The 24,762-nt window shown below is 40.4% G+C and overlaps 2 protein-coding genes and 1 long non-coding RNA gene across 3 annotated transcripts; 2 read left to right on the top strand and 1 right to left on the bottom strand.

Annotated features, from left to right (window-relative positions):
- Positions 1–4,896: 4,896 nt before the first annotated feature.
- On the top strand, positions 4,897–7,045 carry LOC120295617. Its single transcript, XR_005552980.1, has 3 exons — positions 4,897–5,023; positions 5,361–5,517; positions 6,690–7,045. It is a non-coding gene; the product is annotated as an uncharacterized LOC120295617 (long non-coding RNA).
- Positions 7,046–7,661: 616 nt separating this feature from the next.
- On the top strand, positions 7,662–12,855 carry LOC104453020 (LL-diaminopimelate aminotransferase, chloroplastic). The gene is made up of 10 exons (XM_039317613.1): positions 7,662–7,858; positions 8,165–8,256; positions 8,501–8,568; positions 8,755–8,871; positions 9,659–9,721; positions 10,453–10,557; positions 10,737–10,787; positions 11,484–11,804; positions 12,019–12,225; positions 12,385–12,855. The coding sequence occupies exons 1-10, from the start codon at positions 7,776–7,778 to the stop codon at positions 12,676–12,678; spliced, it is 1,401 nt and encodes a 466-aa protein (XP_039173547.1). The 5' UTR covers positions 7,662–7,775; the 3' UTR covers positions 12,679–12,855.
- Positions 12,856–13,653: 798 nt separating this feature from the next.
- On the bottom strand, positions 13,654–17,210 carry LOC104453019 (receptor-like protein kinase 7). Its single transcript, XM_010067520.3, is given in 4 exon segments — positions 13,654–14,239; positions 14,459–15,016; positions 15,019–15,951; positions 15,954–17,210. Coding segments are annotated over 4 exon segments (2,982 nt in total). The 5' UTR covers positions 17,044–17,210; the 3' UTR covers positions 13,654–13,838.
- Positions 17,211–24,762: the final 7,552 nt, after the last annotated feature.

The raw sequence follows: 24,762 nt of genomic DNA, 5'->3' as shown, positions 1-24,762 counted from the left end.
ATGTTTTAACCTCGTTAGATAGCGGAGTTGTTCCCCTTCGGCTAACTCTTCGGCGTGACTGGCCACATAGTTTGTGGCGTCTTCCACCGCTTCGCATTTGTCGCAGTGGAATCCCCTCTCCTGAGCGATTTCCTTCGCTCGTTGGCGGATCTCTTTGATGCGTGTGTCACATCTGTCGTTGTGTCTTTCGACAGCTTTATACTCCTTGGAGGGATTTGGCAATAGTAAAAGGATTACTAGTAATCTGTGTCGCTCTCACTAAAGTGCCCATCCATGGAGATTCGTTCTCGAAGTAAGGCGACTAGCTCGTTTTCGAACTGGCTGTGTTAAGCATATGATTAAAGCCGTTCCAATCCTCCATTCGTTGGGTGCTTCGTGGTCCTATCATCTGGCTTTGCCACTCACCGATCCGCTTTCCGTTGTTAACAGAAATGACTCCTATTTAAGGCAAACAAGGGAGCTTCAGGGAATTCCAGTTCGGAAAAAAAAGAATTCCTCCCTAGAATTCAATGTGTTAAGGATAGTCGGAATGCTACCCGTTCAGAGTGAATCCACAAATAAAGTATTTTGTTAAACTTAATTTATAGAATACGATTCAAGGCGAGCAACTTTGTCTGGTGAAGTCTCCCCCTTGCTTCAGAAGTTAACCCATGGTGCTTGATGGATTCCCACATCTATCCTTGTTTATGATGGACGCTTGACTAATGCCAATCAACTTGTCTGGTGAAGTGAAGTCTCCCACTTGCTGGAGAAGTTAATCCACCGTGCTTGATGGACCCCACATCTGGCCTTGTTTTTTTGGTCAGTCCTACTCTATTCTTACTCTACACTCACTCTCAGACTTTTGTCCTGCCTCTTGTAGGGCGTGGGAGTCGAAACTCACTCCTGAAACTTACGCGTCCCCACCCCATCCCCATTGAGAAGGTGGGGATTTGAACCCATCACCTCCCCCTTCCATGTTGGTTGTCCTCTTTCCAGAAGTCTGCAAGACTGTGTTCACCTTCTTGAGGAAGTTTTATGGCCATCGCTATCGTCTTTTAGTCTTATCAATGTCCTTCTCCACTACTCTCCTTTTCTCTATCCCTCCCCCTGCCAAAGGAAAGAAGTTAAAGTCAGGATTTTTCTTTTTTTAGTTTTTACGAATACATTCGACAACGTTTCTAATCTAAAGAACAATTTTTAAATAAAATTCTCGAGAACAATTTTTTAACAAAAGAACGTGTTTGGTAAATACAAAAAATTTATGTTCCTAGAATAGAAAAATAATAGAAACACTTGTGATAAACTTGTATAATTTTTTTAATATTTTTTAATATTTTTATTTTTATTTTTATTTTTTCTTCTTTATTTTTTCTTTCTTTCTTTTGGTTGGTCGTCGGCCTTGGCCATGGCTAGTGACCGGCCGACGAGGGCCGACGGCCTCACCTAGCCATGACGAGGCTCAACGGCCCCCGATGAGCTCGAGCTCGCCTAGCCAAGGCGAGGCCGAGCCTCATCGAGGGCCGCGACGCTCGGCGAGGTCATCACCAAAGAAAAAAAGAAGAAAAATGAGAAAAAAAAAAAAAGTGTTTCATGGAATTGTTCCTAGGAATAAGAAACAATTTTTTTTTTTCTATTTCTTGTTTCTGTTCCAAATCTATTCCCGAAACAAAATATATATATATATATATATATATATTTTCGGAAATAAACGTGATTCTATTTTTTTTTATTTCCTAGAACAAAAGAACAAAAAATTGTGTTCCGGGAATTGAAACAAATTTAAACAAACAGCCCCTAAAAGTCGGCATTTGAATGGGAATCATTTTCTATCTTTTTCCCTACTTATTACTCCAGAACTGCACTGCTTTGAGTCAGAATAGTGCAAAGGAACGGTAACACGCTCTATTTCCAAAACCCTCCTATTAACGCTACTATATTTAATTTTATTTTTGGTCGAATCACCGCTCTAATTTGGAGGGAACGAAATAACACCGTAGGTACTTTTTTTAAAGCTCAAACAAATGGAACTAGATCTCCCTCAAATCACCAATTATTTCCCTTTAGTCGACGGGACTGTATAGAATGAAGTCTCCCTACTTAAATCCTTTCTGATGCTCCTGGAAAAATACTGTGAAAATACAGTGACAATTTGGTCAAAATTAGAAAGGTGTAGTGTAAATTAATCTTTTTAATTGGTCAAGCTTGAATATGGTCTCTAACTTGTACTGTTCCTGCAACATTGTCTTTTCATCTTCTTTCTAGAACAATCGGGTCACTCAAGTCTGTTCTGTCAAGATTTATCTTCAATTGCCATTAATAACAGCACTATAATGCTGTGCTGGCGTGACAAATTATGTTACATAGTGGATGGGTGCGCGTCTGAGAGAGAGAGAGAGAGAGAGAGAGAGAGAGGCTGTTATGTTGGAAATCGTCATGTGAACTTTCATCTATACTAGGACATTTCTAGTCTGCCAAGAATGCAGGTTATTCTTACATATACGAGAACGAACGTGCCGTGGGGGACCTTGTCATAAGGTGATCCATATGTTTATGGCCCTCCTCACATCATAAATTGTGTTTTGGATTTTGTTGGGCAGCCCGATATAGGTCATTGGTGTACCGAATGTCTCTAAATATAAGCTCTCCCCTATTTCTCACTCTTGAAATTCAGTGTGTTGGAATGTATTCTTGGTCTTCATTTGTTGTCTTTTGTGTTATGAGTAAACGTGTGTGATTCTAGGAAGACTCAGATTTAACATTGTATAAAGTAGGTTTTTCCTTATGTAGACTGATTAGCTTGCATTCTGTGTCCATGAGGCGCGCCTACAAAAACAACCAATCTCATGTGATCGATCCTTCGTTGAGTTTGATAAACTAAAGAAACATGGAATGATGGACTGAAAATAAACTTTTAAAGGAGACATCACCATTGCATTTTGTTGATTCTTCGCATTATATACATAGGGGAGGGAAGAAAGTAGATTACAGAGCAGTCTCACATCCAGTGAGAACTCCAAATTCCGTTAATGCAAAAAGAAGTATAAAGCATTAGCATCAAAAGGAGGATAAGCTACATACAAATGAATTATGACACCATTGGCCGTGGTGGCTCTGTTGGTCTTTGCTGGGTAAACTTTTTTTTTTTTTTGGTAATGGTAATAAATATATAGAGCTAGGACAAATGTACAAAAGATCGGTCCCAAAACCTACACTCTCACGAACAATGTAAGAGTGAAGGGGATCAGATGCAAAACAAATACTAACTAGAAGAACAACCACAAGGGTACAAGGAAGACAACCAAAAACCAAACAAACACAGAATAGCCAAGGCGAACCTCAGTCCTAACGCCCAAAGCAAAGAAACGGAGAAGCCACAAAATACAGCCACAAGGCGAAACAAAGCAAAGACAGCTTAAGGAGAGAAGATCGCTGGATCAAGACGCCAGCCTCTTTGAAGTCTTCTATTTCTCGGAGATGGAGGAACCTTGCTGAAAGTGATGGCTCTATCTCTAACCACCTTGAGAATGGTAAACTTTAGTCTTTTGAGTAGGGGTGATCGGTTCCAGTTCGGTCCTGGTTCCACCCAAGAACCGGGAACCGGACCGGGAGGATCGGTTCCCACTTTTTGGACCGTGGACCATGGACCGGACCGGCTATCTTGGAATCGAGAACCGGACCGACCACCGGTCCCGTCCGGTCCGACCAACCGGTCCGGTCCGGTCCGATTCCAATGAACCATCACTTGTTTTCATTTCATTTAACAAAAAAAATAAATAGTAATTACTAGTAAAGTAATGTGAGATTATAATCCAGTCAAGTTTTTTTTTTATTCACTTTGTGACCAACAAAATGACGCCCTATTAAATTAAAAACGTCAACTTTGTGGAAACAAAGAGAGCCAAGAGATTGAAATCTCCTAACGAAGAATTAAATCTCAACGAGAGAGCCAAGAGATTGAAATCCCTAACGAAGCGCGCTCTTACCCACACCAAAATGCGTGGAGGAGACGAAATCCAACCACCCACCGCCCCCACCCCCAAATGCAACATCAATATAGCACAATCGCATGTCGGAAACAAACGAAGATGGGACTACAGAGTATAAATGATCAAACAACGAAGCCGCGCGGCAATGAAAACATAGCAAAAGAGCTGATCGAGGACGGGACTCGGGACTCACCTCAAAGAATGAGAGGGCCTTGGGAATCGTCGGGGCAACGACGGGAGACGGGAGAGAGCGAAGAGGGAGGAACTAGGAAGGGTTTGGGAAAATGAAAGTTGAATTGAATTACCGCTGAGTTGTATCACAAAAATTAGGAAAATAGAAATTGATGTGATGGTTACTTGTATATTAAAGCAGAAACTAACATAAAAAAAGAGAGGAGTTTAACCGTTCGTTTAGGTTTCAAGAGGGAAAGGCAAGCGAGGAAAATTGCAAAAATTTGGAAAATAAAAGTGATGTGATGGTTACTATTGAGTGTAGTTCGAAGCTAAAAAGGGAAGGATTATTAGCTTTGAGTTATGAGAGAAGAAATGAATATGATGGTAATGAGTACTATAAATTATTTCATAAATTAAAATATATATAAATGGTCGGTCCAATCCGATCCGGTTCCGATCCCGAAATCTGGAACCGTTCACCGATTCCAAAAATAGGAACCCGAGATCGGACCGAGACCCTCTAGGACCGCCCGAAACCGATCGGTTCGGTCCGGTCCGGCCGGTTTTCGGTTCAGATGGTTTCCGTTGCACACCCCTACTTTTGAGGGAGCTCAAGAGTTCGAAATTGCAAGGAGGATGGCGGGTTATTAAAGCGGCTGTCAGCTAATACAAAAAAAAATTGTGACACGACGTACGAAACCCTTTTTACCTGTCAATCTTCTGCTGCTTCGTCACTCTTCCCCTCCCTATCTTTGGTTCTCTCTGCACCAAGTCGGAAGAGAGAGAGAGAGAGAGAGAGTGGCTCTGCAGAATCACCTCTCCACCGCGATCTCTTCGTCTTCCTCCGCATTCCTATCTCCCTCCAACTTGGGCTCTTCCAGGTACAGGTTTCCCTTTTTGGGTCAACGGAAAAGGCGCCCCTTTTGCGCTTGAAAGTGTTCTTCTTTGCCCTTTTCGATTGCCATCTTTCTTCTTTCCCTCTGTTTCCGCCTGGCCCGAGGTTGTGGCTGTCGAAAAGTCGAAGCTTTTCTTGCTTAGTTGCGTTTCTTCTTGTATACCATCGAAAGGGTAGGATCTTTATGCCCGGAACCCGACGTGATTCTGTGTCGCTTGACGACCCATATGAGAGCAGAGCGATTTCAGAGTTTTGCATCTGCTGTGCTTGTTTTTCATTCGTTTATTCAGGGTCATGTTATTTATTCTTTGTCATCTTCACAGCCTGAGCTCAGCTTCGATGATCTGGAAAAAGGTGGAGGATCGACACACGATGAAGAGTTAATCATTGCCGCTGCACGTGAGCTCATAGAGAAGATGACATGATCCGAGACCTTGGAACAGTCAGTCATGCCAACCTTGGAACAGCTTCAATGATCTGGTATCTGGCGATTTTGTGAAACTCATTCATGGCTTTCTTATGCCAATAAATGATGGTACTTATCGATATGGAGCCACTAGTATATCTCGACTCTCCTGGTCAGGAAATCCATTTGCAGATTGCTAGATTTCTAAAGATTACATTGATTAGAATTGTTAAATCATTGCACAATTCTTTTGAAACTAGTACATCGATTAGAATGGTTAAATCATTGCACAATTCTTTTGAAACTTTGCCTAGATAGGGACTGTTGGAGAGTTCAAACTAATGGAAGGAAGGATAGGATGTCTTTCTTGTAGACGAAACTGGTAATCTGGTGAAACTGGACACCACTCATTATAGTTAACGAATAGCCTTCCGGGAACTCACAAAGCAGGAAGTAAAACCTTTAAAACTACTGTTGCTATAAAAATGCATGGGGGAAGCGTTCGCTGCAGGGACGATTTAATGCTTATTTCCATGTGGTTCCAGTTTTGTTTGTATCCCATTGATCTTTTTACTGTTGCTATATTCCATAGATCTTCTTTAAATGGTTCCTGGCATAGTTAAATATTTTCCAGCTACATTTCAAATATACATTGACTTAGCACATACTGACTTCATGCTCTGTTGCGATACCAATTAGTTTTTACATTTCCCGGATCATTGCCTATAGCTTCACAATCTCCTGATTTCCAATGATGCTGCCATGGAAGTCCAGAGTACAGGAACGCTCTTTAGTAATCAGTTATGGATGAGAATTACAATGTTTCGTGTTCTCTGTCGGGAATACAAACTGAGTTTCGTGTTCTCTGTCGGGAATACAAACTGAGCCAAGTTTTTAACGGTTATTTTACAGCTCGTGTAGCTATCCTGATTATTTAGTGGTCTCTGGACTCATGCATAGCCGAGAGTAACACTAAAGTGAGAGGAGCACCTTTCTCGGCGTTTTGGCTGAGATCAAGTGCTGTATCTGGTTTCTCAACATGACATTTTAGCTTTTCTCAGAACTAGGCTTCTGCCACTGGGTTCCAGGACCTGATGAAAATATGATAGTATCTTTCTACAATCTCTTTGTTCTAAACAGGGCATTGATCTGTAAGTTCTGATTGCCGAATGATCCGGTGCCTTTGTATTAGGAAGTGGTTCGCTTGCACACCCTTTAGCTCAAGGAATTCTTTTACTCATTGCAGAAAGGGGCAAACAAAGGCGTCAGGGGCAACAAGATCCTCACTCCAACCAGGCGTGCATAGCCACTTCAACAGGCTAAACTGTTCCATGGTCATTTGCAAGAAGCTAGATTGATCTCCATTGCCTTGCTTCATGACATCAGGTTAAACATGTAAGAAAAAGAGCTGCCGCCTTTGATATGGTATCTTCCACAATGGTGTGGCCGTCGTGTTTTTTCGATAGGTGAGTTATGAGCGTGTCATTCCGACCTCGAAAGGATCGGTGTGCCACACCCCATTACTGACTATTGTGGAGGCACCGTTCACCTTCATTACAAGAACGTTGCCCATTCTCTCATGAGCAACATTGCTGACCTTCATATGGCATTGCAGAACAGAGGGAAAGGCCAGTTATAAGAACCAAATACAAAAGAAAACGCCCAATTTGAACATCGAGCAGCATGCTTCGGCATGCACTTTCAATCCACGTTGCTCTGTAGACAGGGGCGACTGCATTGGGAGGGGCAGATCCACAAATTATAAAAGATTGAAAGAGATAACAATGTAAATAGTCTCTAAATTTTGGTTTAATGTACAGTATCCATTCATAAACTTTTAATATATGCAATACTATGTTTGTACTTTGATTAGACTCGCAATTTAAAAATTTAGCACACTGAACATTAGAACAAATTTTACATTTCGTATTGAACAAATTAAAAGTATAACAAACAAAAATTCATGGATATTTTTGTCATTTCCTGGGATTAAGATATGCTGCAAACGTTGCTGCAACGAGGCATTAAAGAAGCGGTCCGTGCGCCGCACGTGATTCAGACAAGGGCAGCGCGGCGGGGCCCACGAAAATGCCTGTCCCCTGCCAACTCCATTTGCGGCCAGGCCAGTCGTCCGACATGTCGGTCGTCTTGGTCAACCTTAGGGTTTGCGTATACCCACTGTTTTCCACTTCCACTCTTTTGGCGGCTCTCTCTCCTCTCTCTCTCTTCTGTTGCTTCGTCACCAGTCTCTCTTCCCCTCCCTATCTTTGGTCCTTCTCTCTGCACCAAGTCGGAGAAGAGACAGAGAGAGAGAGAGAGAGAGAGAGAGAGAATGGCTCTGCAGAATCACCTCACCACCGCGATCTCTTCGTCTTCCTCCGCATTCCTAGCTCCCTCCAACTTGGGCTCTTCCAGGTACAGGTTTCCCTTTTTGGGTCGACAGAAAAGCCGCCCCTTTTGCTCTCGAACGTGTTCTTCTTTCCATTTTTCGATTACCATCTTTCTTGTTTCCCTCTGTTTCCGCCTGGTCCGAGGTTGTGGCTGTCGAAAAGTCGAAGCTTTTCTTGCTTAGTGCCATTTCTTGTTGTGTTGTATCGAAAGGTGGGATCTTTATGCCCGGAACTCACGTGAATCTGTGTGGTTTGAAGACCCATATGAGAGCAGAGCGATTTCAGAGTTTTGCTTATGCTGTGCTTGTTTTTCATTCGTTTTGGTGAACAGGGCTTCTAACGCGTCCGTCCCTGCGAAAAAGACCGGGGCTGTCCGATGTGTAGCCGTGCCTCGTGAGGAAAGACCAGTAAGAGCTCTTCTCTGTGTGTGCGCGTGTGTGGGCGCGCGCGATAAGATCACTGTGGGTGGAATAAGGTGTCTCTTGATTTAAAATGTGGTAGTGGAGTGAAATTTAGTCAGTTTAGTTTGGTGCATTAGGCGGTATTAATTTCCTTTTCTCTTGTTGAAGTGAAAATGGGACCATTTTGGAATTAGTTCAGAGTCATGGGAGGTGTCTTCCCTATAGATTGCTGATGGTCTGGACTTCTTGTTGTTGTGTGTCTGTAGCTTACAAGACTAAGGTCTCCCGCAATGCCAACATGGCCAAGCTTCAAGCTGGTTACCTTTTTCCCGAGGTCTGCCATCATTGTCATTGTATTGATTTATTCGGCTTTCTGCAGAATCCTTTCCTACTACGTTTGCATTTCTAAGTTTGCCTCCAGGATTGGGCTTTGTCTAATAGCTACCATGGATTACTCTCTTGTTAAACAAGAAACTCTCTTATTTTGTATAGCTAATCCTTTTTTTTTTTTTTAATTTAGATTGCTCGAAGAAAGGCAGCACACTTGCAAAAGTACCCCGACGCAAAAGTCATTAGCTTGGGGATTGGGGATACCACTGAGCCCATTCCAGATGTTATCACATCGGGCATGGCAAAGGTGCTGTTATATTCTAAGGAAGATGCCTGGTCATTCTTATTTTGAATACGGTTTATTTATTTATTTTTTTAATCTATGGTCATTCTCTGTAATTTTGAACTGACAGTGGAATTAATAGAACAGTAAATTGTTGGGTTAATTCTTGTGGTTCATTGAAGTGCACATTGTGGTTCAATTTTATTCAATCGCTACAAATCATTCTTTTCTGAAATTCTGGTTCTTATCATTTATATGCCTGTAGTCTTGTGGCTAGATCATATTTCTTATGACCCCTACCTTGAGTGGTTGCCTTCCTTTCAGTAATTTTTAAATCTTTATCAATTTGTCGGTTGAAGAGATGGAATTAAGGCATCCGTTCTTTTGGATTTTTGCACAATTTACCATCATTTACTTCCCAAGATGGCTGGATAAAGCCAGTTATGGAACAACTTTGAATATCTTTATTGGTACCATGAAGCCACAAACTGTCATAATTGAACTGGTGATGTAAGTGAGAAATGTCTATTTTTTGTCACAGGAGGCCTCTGGTTAGTGATCATGCCATATGAATGGATCTACCTGTTGCTTTCGTTACCCCCAAATTTCAGATAGTCGATTTCCTGGATGAATTATTTGTGTTCTGTCCTTTGATATCAAGCCTCACTGTTTGCTCTAAGAGCTTGGTTGAAATTGTTGTTGCATGCTTCAGATATGTCTTTCAGCTCTATGTGAACATGCCTATTTGATGTTTTAATATCTCTAGTAATTTTATTGTTTGGTAAATAGCTAACTTCTTTAAATTTGACAGAGATCTTATGCACTGTCAACTTTGGAGGGTTACAGTGGGTATGGTGCAGAGCAGGGTGAAAAGGTACTTGTCTTTCAACCACATTTCTTCTTTTTGCTGGTTAGACTTATTGAGTTTGGAAACCTTAGTTGCTAATATTGCAGAGGTTTTGTATACATGTGGCAATTGTCTCTTCATACAGCTTATGATTTAACAGCATTTCTGTGCATCAGTCTGTTATGTACTCTTAAGGTCTAATCAGACGAAACAATCCTTCTACATTTTGTTAATATTATTAACAGTTTCCTCAATTGATTTTCATGGCCTTGCATCTGTCTCCATTTCCCATTTACTATTGACCTGTTATGTCCATGCAATGGATAGTAGGATATGCAACTTAAATATGTTTAAAATATCTATTTGAGGAAGAGTACAGAAGTAAAAACAAGTGATGATTTTTCCACAAAGTGATGTCATGTATCCTCTTGTATGATCAAGCTTTATTTAGTATCAAACTGCTCAGTAATCAAGGACAGGACATAAAACCAAAGTTCTTGAATAGCTAAGCTAAACTAAACGTCAATTTAAGCTTTTGTTTGATTCCATGACCTATTATGTTACCTATATGGCATTGCAGATGTGTTTGGTCCTGAGTTATTTCATAGCTCACTTTCTTCAAGATAGATTGTTGACATTAGTCTGGTGGAACTTAAAAGGAAAATCAAAGAAATAAAATGCTGGGTGATGCATTAAACTTTAAATTCTTCTCACTCTATTGCAATAGAGCCAACGTGATATCCTTCTTAATATTGCAGCCACTGAGAGCAGCAATTGCTTCAACATTCTATAGAGACCTTGGCATAGGGGAAGAAGATATCTTTGTTTCAGATGGGGCAAAATGTGATATTTCTCGCCTTCAGGTACAACTTCTCTTCCTCCAGGTGGTCTTTTATGTTGAATCCTTACCTAGGTGTGTTTTGGTGTTGACTGCTGGTTTGATGCAAGATTTTTAATTTGCGATTACTCCATCTCAAGGAGGTTCTTAAATTACTTTATTTGTCTTTTGTGGACACTAATTAGTTTGCTTTGCTTATGTCAGGTTGCTTTTGGGTCACATGTTACAATGGCTGTGCAAGATCCATCATACCCGGTAATCATGATCTTTCTAGACGAGACCATGTAATCTATGTTTGATTCTGTCTATATATTGCATAAAGTGAAAGACTTCAGTCGCTTCATTGAGCCCTAGTGTTAAGTTCTGTCAGAGTATTGGTCCTCCGTTTTTACTGAGAAATGACAAACAGCTCGGGGAGTTTGAATTTTTGTTTCTTCAATGTATGAGAGAAATTATTCTGTTTCCTTTGGCTGCAGTTAAAGAGTTGTAAGCTTTCTGTGGGTAAGTTGAAGCATTTCATTGCATTCTCATTTAGAGGTGAATGCTCAGATTCAGGCATGTCTGCAATGCCCTGGGGCACTGTATAACTGGGTTGTAAACACCTATAAAATATGGTGAACTTCTTTTGTTGTGTTGGTAATCCTATGTGAAATGAGGTAACTCATTTATCCAAAAAATAAGTTAAGTTACTTCTCATTGATTTACCTACTCAAGGAAAACATTTTTAGGTGCTGTACCACATTCTGCTCTGATGCATCATAGAAAAACCGATTTGGATTCTTTATGTCTTGCACTTGCGGCTTCAGTAAAGTTCGATGGAGATGCTGTCCCAGAAAACATGTTGTAAAACTCACTGTGATTGGAAATAGGGCAACTTCTTGCTGGTTAATATGACGTGTCTATCTCGACTTGACATTTAATAACAATTTTTGAAACTTCTGTATTTTGTAGGCTTATGTAGACTCAAGTGTTATAATGGGCCAGACAGGGCTGTTTCAAGAAGACATTGGAAAGTACGCAAAAATCGAATACATGAAGTGCACACCAGAGAATGGTTTTTTTCCTGATTTGTCAACTGTAGCTCGAACGGATATCATATTCTTCTGTTCACCCAACAATCCTACTGGCTCTGCCGCAACGAGGGAGCAACTGACAAGGCTGGTTAAGTTTGCTAAGGACAATGGCTCTATTATTGTCTATGACTCTGCATATGCACTGTACGTGTCAGATGACAACCCTCGAAGCATATTTGAAATTCCAGGTGCCAAAGAGGTAATGCTGAACTTACATCCACATTTTTCCCTTGCAAGTTGCTTTATTCCTTTTACATGTTTGCATCAATTGGGTTACCGGGATGCTTTCTACCAAATTATTTTGACATATAGATCTGTATTTCCTATTGTGAATATTTGTTATCCTTCTACCTCTCAGCTTGTTCTTAATGCATTTTTTATCCACCCCATAAAATTTGCTGTGATTGTTCAAGGTTGCTCTTGAGACGTCATCATTTAGCAAGTATGCTGGATTTACTGGTGTTCGTCTTGGTTGGACTGTGGTTCCCAAAGAGTTGCTGTTTTCTGATGGTTTCCCTGTTGCTAAGGACTTCAGCCGCATTGTCTGCACTTGCTTCAACGGTGCATCCAATGTTGCTCAAGCTGGTGGATTGGCATGCCTTTCTCCCGAAGGACTATCTGTGAGCTGTTTTGTGCTATCTTTTTTAATTAAATGATGTTACTCTAATGATTGCTGATTGCTATTTACAACCTTAATTTTGTTGGCCTCGAGGGGGTTGCCTATGCTCTTCTTTTAAGTTTCGATTCATAATGCCATGAAGTTATTACTTTTCTTGCAGGCAATGCGTGAAGTGATTGGTTTCTACAAAGAAAACACCGAGATAATTGTGGATACATTTAGCTCTCTTGGTTTCAAGGTATACGGAGGGAAGAATGCACCCTATGTCTGGGTCCACTTCCCAGGGCGAAGCTCTTGGGATGTTTTCAGCGAGATTCTTGAGAAGACTCACGTGGTGACCACACCCGGCAGCGGGTTCGGACCTGGTGGTGAAGGCTTCGTCCGGGTTAGTGCTTTCGGACACAGAGACAACATCCTCGAGGCATGTAGAAGATTTAAGCAGCTATACAAGTGAACGCCATTATTTGGGATGGTCTCTGCTGCTTTATTGTTGGTGAAGGAATCGAAAAAAGAAGAAGAAGAAGAAGAAAAGGTGTAGCCAGAGAAACTTGTGTTAGGATTTTACTTATTCCTCGTTAGACCAGTGATTCCTGCTCATCAGAAATAAGAATCATTTGATCATTGATGAAGATAGACGCTGCTCATTGTGATTTTCTGCTGACTGCTTCTTGAAACGGAATGAAGCTGCGATTGCATTCTGTCCTTCCATTATAAACGAGGCTTGAATTTCAGCTCGCTGCTGATCGTTTTTTGGAGTGATTATAGACAAAGCACAAGTACCCTGAAATGCCAACTAACATGATCAAAACATCTATGCTGTTCAAGAAATGATGCGATCAAGTGTTGCATATCAAAATCGAACTTGCTGGAATCAGCAGAGTCGGATGCCTCTCTTAGAGATGGAGTTCGTCTCATCTCGGGTGGACGTAAAATCTGTCCCCCACGATGTACATCTGTCTACTCCTCAAAAGTTTTAGTTCACCAAGAATATTGGCCAATCTTAAACTGAACCACTCTGAACTGGAGATGTCGATTCAGAAAACGGGGCGTGATATTGAACCAGGAGTTGGTTTTTTGTTACTAGTTATATAGTCTGTGGATAGACGAAAGTGCAACAAGAGTCGATCGTAATTTGCAGAATCGCATACCTTTCTTTCATCAATTTTCCAACCATATTCTGGAGAATTTATGCATATTTCTTGGTTACAGATCAATGTATCTAAAGGGTACAGGGACCTTATATGAGCTAAGGACAAGACTAAGAAGTAAGACCTCATCAGAAGTCCTTGCGTTCGAATTTTGGTTTACATATTGTCCCATTCGATTAGGACAAAAATCCAAGAAAAAAAAAAGCTAGGGCTTTGCTGTGACTCTCTGTTCTCAGAAGGAAATTATAATGGCTAAAATACAACTCCAGATCTTTTCCCGGTTTAACCCAAAAAGCTAAAATCATAAGTTTTTAACTCTCTCATAACAGCTCTAATCAGGATTCAGCACATCAGCTCCAAAATCTGATGCACTTTAACCAAACTGAACCGAGATGGGCTCCCTCAAGGTTTATTTTATGCTAATGTCATGTCTGCTACATGAATTCCTAACGCAGAGAAGCAGAATTCAGTTTTGAGAGCCTGAATTTAGCTGTTTTCCTTCGGTCTTTTCACTGTTTTCGTCTACTTTGTCGACGAGGATATTGTTGAGGCTGCAGGGCTCGGCTTCCTCTAGCATCTGAACCACCATCCTCATTGACGGCCTCACGGTTGGGATGTTAGCCGTGCAAAGGATGGCTATTCGGAGCACTTCAACGGCGTCTTCTTTCAGGGTGTCGGAAATGTTCGAGTCCACCAAATCGAGCAGAGAGTTTTTGCTGCTCATGTTTTCACGCACCCAATAAACAATGTCCTTGTTCTCTCCGAATTCCGACTCGATGGGCCTCCTTCCTGTGACCAACTCCATCAGGACGACACCAAAGCTGTAGACGTCGCTCTTTTCATTGACCTTCATGGTGTATGCATACTCTGCAGCAAGCACGAGAAAGGGACCGTTTGTGAAAGGAAAAATGAACAATAAAAAGTTATAGGAAAGAGAACAGAAGCACGGACCGCCTTTAGAGAATGAAAGGACGAAATCCAATGTAATACATAAGCGCAAATCTCATTTTTCCTTTTTCTAATTGATCACTACAAGAATCTAACTCAGGCCATTCTTGAAGGGTCGTAATCTAAAGTCAGATTTACCTGGAGCTATGTATCCAAGAGTCCCTGCAATGGCATGTGTCCAATTACCACCAGGACTGGCCTGCACGATTTTCGCTAGCCCGAAATCCGCTATCCTCGGTTTCCACTCTTTGTCCAACAAGATATTACTTGATTTCACGTCGCGGTGTATGATCGGCCGATCACATCCGTGGTGCAGATACTCCAATCCCAGGGCAGCCCCTAACGCAATCTCATACCGCACCTCCCATCCCATCTCCATCTTCTGGCTCTCGTGTAACCTGTCCCACAGGCTCCCGTTCGGCAAGTACTCATAAACAAGCAGGTGGCTGTCCTCGCTCGTGATGCTGCAGTACAACTTGACCACATTCACATGCCTGATCGAACTCAGTGCAGCCACCTCGGCGTCGTACTCGGGCGAGCTCTTGCTTTTCTTGCTGAGGATGGCTGAGCTGCTGGGATGGCTTCTAAAGCTGCCTGAACTTGATGCCCAGATGTGCTTCACAGCGAGTTCCTTGCCGTTCCCCAAGACGACTTTATACACGTTTCCGGATCCGCCCCTCCCGATCAAGTTCTCGTCTTTATGTAATCAATTATGTCCCTCTCTGTGAAGCTTAGTATGCGGTACGGCTTCATGTTCCAAGAATCTGGCCTGCACAAACTGTTGACACTCTTGAGACTCTTGCTTCTCTTTCTGAACTTCGCGTACATCATAATTGCGAACATGATCAGCAACAAACTTATTCCGGCAAAGAAGCACGAGAGAATAACCCCGACAGGAGTGGTTGCCTGCGAACTCGAAATACATGGCCGGAATTGTTCAAGCCTCTGACTACACAGGCTGGGATTCCCATCAAAGCTATCATGGTAGGCTTCTGTTGATAGGGAGTCCGGTATTGGACCAGTTAACCGGTTGTTCGAGAGATCGAGAAGGCTTAGCTTCATTAATCCCAGGCTCAATGGGATTTTACCAGAAAGTTTGTTATTGGATAGGTTCAGGGAGTTCAGAGTCTGTAAGTTTCCGATGCTGTCGGGAATTTCACCGGTCAACGAATTGTTTGAGAGGTTTACAACAGCAAGGGCGACGCAGGAGACAATAGATACAGGTATGCTACTGGAAAGCAGATTTCCATTCAAATCGAGTGTATTCAATTTCGTCAAGTTCCCAATTGTCGACGGAATCTTTCCCACAAATCCATTCAAACTCAGCTGAATTGAGACCAAAGCAGATGCTTCCGACATTGCTTCTGGTAATTCGCCTGAAAATTTATTATCAGATAGCAATAACTGAGCCAGAGATTTTCCCCTTCTGATATCAGACGTTATTGATCCCTCGAGTTGATTCGCCCCAAGATCAATTATGATGAGATTTGGCAAGCCCCATATTCCAGCAGGAACGGCACCAGAGAGCGAGTTATTGTTCAAGCGTACCCGACTTAAGGATGAACAATCTGTGTAGGTCGCCGGGATAGTCCCAGTGAGCTTGTTATCCAGCATAAGAAAATCGGTCATTTCCCATTCTTGCACATATCCGGTGGGATACTTCCCGTGAGCGAGTTGTCCGAAACATCTACGAAATTGAAGTCCGCCCACGAGCCAAGCTTCGGAGGAAGCGGACCGGTCAGCCTATTCGAATAGAGAGACAGGTCAATAAGATTCTTGAACTCTCCAAGCTCCTCTGGAATCTCCCCTGTCAACTGGTTCTCGAAAAGCTGCAAGGAGGCCAGGCTTGTCAAGAACCTAATCTCTGAGAGATTGCCTTCGAGCCTGTTATGCGACGCATCGAATTTCACGAGGCTTGTGAGATTCCCAAACCCGAGAGGAAGCTTACCAGTCAAGTAATTGTCGTAGAGCTCAAGCTGCCGAAGCCGGCTGAGCCATGCGATGCCCCGAGGGATTTCACCGGACAATTCATTGTCCGAGAGCTCAAGATTCTCGAGAAGCGTCAGGTTCCCGATGCCTTCCGGGATCTGCCCTCTGATGCTGCAATTGGCGAGGTAAAGCCAATACAACTTCTCCAACTTGATAACCTCCATAGGAAATGGACTAGTCACGTCAAAAAAGTTGTCTCCGAGGCTCAAAAAGCCAAGATTGGTCATGTTTTCAAGCGACTTCCATGGGAAGATCCCTGAGAATCCACTGTTGTTCAGATTCAAGAACTCCAAGCGGCTCAAAGTGGACAAATCAGGAACAGTCCCAGAAAAGGAATTGAACCCCAAGTTGAAGTACTTCAACCTCGTGCAGTTTCTCAGATCATCCACTACCTTACCGTAGAAACGATTCTCCCCAAGATCGATCTTTTCAAGAGAGCCGAGCGAGCATATCGAGTCGAAAGGGAGAGTACCCACCAGTCCCATTTGAGAGAGGTTGATCTCAGTAACGAAACCGTCTGAATTGCACACGATTCCAGTGAAGTTGCACTTGTCGTTGCCGACCCTCCATGAACTGAAAACGCCTGTGGTCGATGGTGTTGCAAGCGCGGACTTCAGCTTCAGGAGCAGCTGAAGCTCATCTGCCTGTGAGACTGAAACTACGCTCAGAGAGAGGCAGAGCATCAGCACTCGCCGAAAAAGAACCCCGGCGGACATTCCGGACGGCCTCTCCATCCTCTCCGGCCGAGTGAGCCGCCGGAAAACAAGAAGAACAAGAAGAAGTAGAGCTTGTCAGGACAGAAGGAGCTTGTAGAGCAATGTAGTCAAAAGGCATTTAACACACGAGAGAGAGAGAGAGAGAAAGAGAGTTGAATATAGAGGAGCTTCACATGGCGAAACGAGAGTCCAAGAATCGGACGCAGCCATGCACGAAGTCGCCTGCTGGGCACGATGGAGTCAAAGCGGACAAGCGAAAAAGACGAGGGAGAGGTCGGTTGGTGATTGTCACGATCGTCAGCGGCTAATAATTGCCTCGTGATTGATTGCGACTGATATCGATTATTCTTTTCTCCTTGCTAATAATCAAATCAACCTGCTTTCGAAGAGGATTTGGTTGAAAAGCTTGCTTAATAATTCCTCTTGCCGAAGGACTGAGGCGGCATTGAGTAATGTCGAATACCACCCATTCATATTATGCTAACAAAACATCAGATGATTTACGAATTTTAAAGAAGGAACTCGATTCAATATCATCCGACGCGTCTAATGATGTATATTGATACGGCTCGTTATAAATTATGAGCACGAGCAGCTAACAATTGCGTGGCCATGGATTGCGACGGATACTAATTATTCTTTCTCTCGCTAGTTGACCTGTTTTCGAGGAGGATTAGTTGAAAAGCGGTCTAATGAGTTCTCGTTTGGAAGGATTTAGACGGTATTAATAATGCTGGACATGATTCGTTCATACAATGCGAATACTATATTAGAATGATTTGCGAATTATTATAAAGAAAAATCCGATTTAACGTGACCCGACTCACCTAACATGGCAAATTCATACGAAAAGGACACGAATTACGAGAAGGGACACTTTGAAGTCACCCTAGCCTAGCCTAACATTCTTATATTGTGCCACGTCGAGAGTTTGCACCGCTCTTCTTTGACTTCTCCCTCCACTGAGGCCGACCTGACCTGATGTGGCCGCCAGGATTGACTCCGACCGACCATGTCGTTCTTCATAAATGAAATCCTCCGGCGTAGATTAGTCGACATTCTTCCCCCTGGAAAAGAAAAAAACAGAGAGAGTAATGAATTTCGAAAGCGCTAGGAGAAAACAATGTATTCTGATTTTCGAAAGTGAGAAATAAGAAGAGTGCAATTCATGACGCGAATGGCCTCGTCCATCAAATTCGAAACGACATGAGTTGTTAACAACATCATTTGACATTATTATCTTCAAAGGGATAGGAGGACGAAAAAATGAATACTAAGAATAAAGTATAATGTTTACGTGTATTAGGGTTTATGTACCAAATTCAATCACAACCATTAATTTAGTTTTTCGTAGAGTTCACATGACTAATGGCTTGATCTGACTCGATTCATAGGATCCAATTAATTTTATCTTGTTGAATTCAGGTTCCCTATATGATTTTCAATAATAATGACCACTTCAATATCACCATCAAACCCATTTTATGTGTAATATAAATTAAAATAAGCCTTTTCTATTAATGATTGACGAGTGTTTATGAGACATTTATTAATCAATTAACTAAAATGTTTGCGATGCACTAGTTTTATGTACAATCAATACTTTGATAATTAGAGCATTAATTTTTAAGGGTACTTCACAAGTATGTGGGAAGTTTGTTAATAAAATGTAAACAAAAAAGTTAATCAATCCGCTTAGGTAGACATGATTGGTTGGAAGTTGTTGCATCAGGATTTAGCTAAGAAACTGGGGAGTTGTATGTCCAAATTCTAGTAATTATGTGCAAGCTACTATGGAATAGGTCATCTGTACAAGTCCAAACTTAATCAGTTCATGAGCATATAGAGCGCTTCTCGAATTAAAAATTAAAAAGCAAAGTATGAAAAGTAAATTATATGACAATTCTTTGCCGTTGGTCCAATTGAGATAAATTATGCTGCTGAAAATGACGTGATGAATGACTTCAAGAAGTGCCGTGTGCGGTGGACCCCGATTTCCACTCCAATGTCTCTTTCGTCCGAGAAAAAAGAGACACAAAATCGTTGACTTGCTGTCCACGATCCTTGTCCTTTCTAGACTTCTGCGGATAGCTCGAGTCGTCTACTTTGACCAGGGATTAGACCCATCCCTCAAAAAGCCAAATCTTCCGAAAGGACTTACCCAAGAAAAGTTGCCAAGTTATCACGGTCGCCCGAGGTAACTATGGCTTAAATGTAATATTTTATAGCAGGTGTCGAAGTCTACAATAACGAATTAGAATAGACGATTCGTGCTGTATCGTGTCAAAATGAGATATCTAATTCGAAAACGTGTTTAATAGACATGATGGTTTGTTTCGATACGAAAATGATATCCCCAAGAAAGTGGATCACATGACAAGACACTACTTATTATGACTATCAATGTGTCAATCGTATTAAGTGTCGACATGGTTTGATACATTGGCGTGTGTATGTGATAAACATGTAAAGCACATTCATACATAATAACTTGTGTATCACATAATGATAAAACGGAAGAAAAGTAATATTCTTGATTGGTGAGTATATGATATTTCATCTAGATTAATACTAAGGCAAATTGATGAGGAAAAATTACCAAAAAGTCTTAAACCTTATCGTAATTGTGCCAATTCGGTCTTAAACTTAGTTTTTTGATCAATTAAGTTCTAAACTTTTTACAATTGTTCTCGATCAGTCCATTTGGCTAAAATTGGATAGCCGTGTCGGTTGGCGCCGACGGGTTTTTTAATAATATTTTATTTTTGGAATATTTTATTAATTTTATTATCTTTTTTTTCCCTCTCTCTCTTCCTCCCTCCTCCCTCCTCCCTCCTTTGGCTTCGGCAATCGGCTAGGCTGGCCAATTGCTGGACTGAGGCAATCCGACGGGGGCAAGCCTATGCCTAGTGACGGCGAGGTGAGCCCTCGTTGGATTTGGCGAGTCCCCTTGTCGAATCTGGCAAGGGTTGGCCTCGCCGGCGACCGCGAGGCGAGCTCGCGCCCGGCGACAATGAGGCAAGCCCTTGCCGGATCTGGCGAGGGCTTGCCTCGCGCCTCGCGAGGCTAGCCCTCGTCGGATCTAGCGAGGCTCACCTCCCTCGCCGGAGGCTAGCCCTCATTGGATCGAGGGCTCGCCTCGCAGCGCTGGCGAGGGCTCTCCTCGCGGTCGCTGCATGAGGCGAGCCCTTGCTAGATTCGGTGGGGGCTCGCCCCACCGTCGCTTGGAGCGGCCTAGCCGTCGTCGAAGCCAAAGGAGGGAGGAGGGAGGAGAGAAAAAAAAAGAGGAAAAAGGAAAAAAGATTAAAAAGATTAATAAAATATTTCTTAAAATATTATTAAGAAAGCTCGTCGACGCCGGCTAGCTACCACGTCGGCATCACCGACCAATTTTAGCCCAGATGGACTGATCGAAACAATTGTAAAATGTTTATAACTCAATTGGTCAAAAAAATAAGTTTATAATTAAATTGGTACAATTATAATATGTTTAGAACTTTTTTGGTAATTCTTCCAATTGATGATAAATATGTTCTTCTAGCAACATTGGATATGATGAAGGAGATCATTAAGTGCTTTTTTCTAATTGATGTAAAGAAGTGTGTTTAATTAATGTCAAGGGAAGTGGGATGGAATGGAGATTTGTCATGATGAAGCTTGTTCATAAAACTCTACTCTAAGAATATATGACTGAGCATAGATGGTTTTTGCTAGACAAAAAGTGCTTTTAGTCCCCGAACAACATTAATTGTCACACCCCGACTCTTGCAAATATAAGGGAATCACAGAGTCATTCTCCTACCTAAAGGGCCTTACCAACATAAAACCGCTATCAAAAAATATATATACAACGAGATATCCAATAAAATAGTAAGTTGGTTATAAAATTAAGGTTTCTCTAATCCAAAAAAGAATATATACATTTAATGACTCAGCTAAACACGTCAACTATCAACAAACTTATATACAGCAACATTGGACCATACCCAAAATCCAACTACCAAAAATTTCCGTCAATAGCATTCTTATTTTATTTGTCACTAACTAAAGAACCTAAAAAATATGTAAAGTGAATGGTAAGAACAACTACACCCAAATGAGTAGTACAAATTTCTTATAAGAAAATCAAGTATTCACTACGCATATTTATAAAACAATATCCAAACTCATTTTTCTCAAATCCAGTATACAATATATGTACACGATTAAAATGAGTTATATCACTTCAATATAATCATAGACATATAAAAAATAGTCCTTCAATCAATAATATTAAAACAAACGTCAATGGTTCAATGCATTGATTAATCTCTTGCTCAATATAGCAGCTATGGTGACACTTAATGTTTGTGAAAAAGATGACCAGGATTTCCCCTTCACTAGTTTTCTACTTATATCAAGCGGTAACTCGACCCAAAAGGATATCTTAAAAATAGTATGCATGCTCAAACCCCCAATGGATTTTAATAATAGCAACATGAGCATGAACTATATACTCATCTTCCAATACCCATAAATCAACAATCAATATTCATTTCATAAACCAATCCTTATAACCTTTTGTAGTTCTTTTCACAAAGCATTTATCAACCGTTCATAAATAATCAACTAAAACTAGTTCAAAGATATTTGGTCATCACAAGTAACCAAAAAGGGTAGTATTTGCCTCGCTAAGTTTTTATGTAGCAACATGCAACATCACCTTTTGTCTTTTAACCAAATCATGCCTTCCACATAATATATGAAATCATTATCACTTTCGAAAATATGATTTTATAAATTTTAAGAAGAGAGAAGCACCACTATCGAGAGATAGCAAAAAATATCCGACGCATTGAAAAAGTTTGGGAAGTTTACAACAACCACTCACCTAGAAATGTCATAACAAAACTATTGGTAAAATATGGTTTCGAATTGGGTAGAACAATGAAGACGGATATTTAGAGTACTCAAGTTGAACTTTGAGGCATGATATCATTTTCTTTAAGGATTTATTTGCCCCACAAAATTGTTAATGGTCATCGGCAAAAATACAACAAAGTCTCAAATGAGAATATTATATAGCAATTCTAGTATTACTCCAAGGTCTTTTTATGAAATAATCGTAAAATTGGCTATAGTTTTTCCGAAAGAAGATTAAAAAAAATGATCACTCCGTTTCTTCCCAAAAAAAAATATATATAAATATATACATATAAAACAGTCTTAAAATACATGCAACTCTTCGTAAAAAATTTCCAAAAAAATGAACAAACACGTCCTTTCGAAAATTGTTTAGATTAACAAATGCGTCCCTTCGGAAGAAGTCGAAAACCGAACAATCACAACCCTTAAGGAAAAGTTGCAAACTGATAAAGTAATTTTTCCAAAGGTTGTCTTGAAAAAATGCAAAAAAATTCGGAAAAATATATTTTTTTAAATAAATAAAATTTCAAATTTTCATTTTTATATTTTATTTTCGAAAATTCTCATAAACAAACCATTTCTTTCTAAAAAAAAACGACAAGTATATATAAAAAATAGTCTTAAAACACATGCAACTCTTCGTAAAAAATTTCCAAAAAAATGAACAAACATGTCCTTTTGAAAATTGTTCGGATTAACAAATACGTCCCTTTGAAAGAAGTCGAAAAAATGGGTTAGTGCTAATTAAACCGCGGGCGCGCAAAGTGTGTCAAATAATCGTACACTCGCACGCGGGTATGGTGGGGTCTAGCCTCACCCAATCGCTCCTTTAGCTACACAAAGGAAATCCCAAACTAATTAGCCCACTTTCTCCCATTTTTCTTATGTAGGACAAGTAAAAAGCACTTAGTTTGTTTTTACAAACAAATTTCTAACAAAAACAACGAAGGCTACTTGAATTGACGAACTTATAATCTTATCAATTAAGTGGCTACTTAAATTGACGAACTTATAATCTTATCAATTAAGTGGCTACTTAAATTGATAAACTTATAATCTTATCAAGCCATAACTAAAACACGACGAGACTAAGACACCATTTAGGAGTCAAATCGTTTACTATGCGTCGACTAAAGACCTCAAGAGCAATCAATTGCAACGAATGGCCATTCGCACTACGAACAACCATTTTCGTGACGAACAGCCACTCGCGCGACAAATTATTTCACACCTCTCTATTGAATTCTGATTTAAATAGGATTACTATTAAAAAAAAAGAAAACCTTTCGAGATACTAAAAGATTCTAAACTTTGCCGACTCAAATGATGAAAGAAGACGGGCCAAAACCATTGCCAAACACAGTAATTTATAATTAGGCAGCAGTGCGCACGAAGTTTTAAAAATTCATTCCAACCAATCGTAACTTTGAATCGACTCTACGATACCTTAAACTATCATTGCCATATAATTTCATAACTTAATAAACTCTATAATGAATCCAAAAAACCTGAAATCTACATAGATTCGCAAAATTCCTTCCCGTCAGATGAGCAAAGGTTCCTCTCTCTCTCTCTCTCTCTCTCTCTTCTTCGTTCTTTTCCCTTCGATAACGTCGGTCCTTTTTTCCCCTTCTTCACGGCTCCTGCAGAAGATGAGAGCTCATCTGATGGGCCGAATTTGGGCCCTAGGGCTTTGGCCCAATTATTACATTCATTAGGACAATGGCATTGGGGCGGGTCAAATCCATAAAAGTTTAGGGTCCTTTAGGTTATAATAAGGGAAAACGATCCATTTTTTTATTTTTTTTATTTTATATGAACTCTGCAGATAAGTCTATAAATATCCTTTTTGCATGCATCTAAACATAACTATAGATTAAGAAAACTTACGACATTTAGGCATAATTTACAAGCTGATAGGGCCTTTAATTTTATGAAGAGAGGAGGAACATTATGATCATGAAAATAAGTTACTTAGAATAAGGAAAAAAACAAAGACTTACAATAAACTCAAGTTGTTTTCGATTATTCTAGGAAATTTACAAATGCAGGAATATTCAACCTTATGAGACTTTGAAGCAATTATTCTATGTATTACGTAAAGCGTGGATACTAACTCGTCATTTATGAGAACTTACAAAAAAATTACAACTATTGGGGATGATTATTGAATATAGGTAGCATCATGAGAAAATTACTGAAAAAGATCGAAATATATTGTATTTGTGCTAATTTAGTTCTTAATTTCTTAATTTGGCCAATTTAGTCTTAAACATATTGAAAATTGACCAATGTAGACCGTTAGGCCAATTTAATTGGAAATTGCTAATGTGAATGCTAACCGTTTTACATGGCATAACCAACGTTGACATGGATAATTTTGACAATTTTTTTGAATTTTTGAATTTATTTTATTTTATATTTTTTCTTTTTTCTGCTGGTTGTGAGTCCTCAACGATGTTTGGCAACTGGCCAAAGGCTTGACCTTGCCAGCCTCTGAAGAGACTATAATGCTCAATTGTCAATCTATATTGACTTCTTAATTTGACATCTTGATCCACATATTCTTTTCTCTGCTATTCCCAACACTTAATCAAATTTCAATATAGCCAACCCCTTGTGCTCCATTGATATTGTGCAGTTGTTGATATCGCCATAGAGCGTGAATGCCCACATCACTTAACCTATTAACTTTCCAGTGACTTAATTACTTTCATCAACCAATTTATCCCTATCATTTTTTATCACAAAAAGTTGATTATTTTTTATGTAAACAATACTCAAAATTGCAATATCTTCAAGTGAGACGAGACAACTTTCTACAAGTCATCT

Source organism: Eucalyptus grandis, chromosome 7, assembly GCF_016545825.1.
Source record: "Eucalyptus grandis isolate ANBG69807.140 chromosome 7, ASM1654582v1, whole genome shotgun sequence".
Lineage (NCBI taxonomy): Eukaryota > Viridiplantae > Streptophyta > Magnoliopsida > Myrtales > Myrtaceae > Eucalyptus > Eucalyptus grandis.
This window is presented reverse-complemented; position numbering and strand designations above follow the sequence as displayed.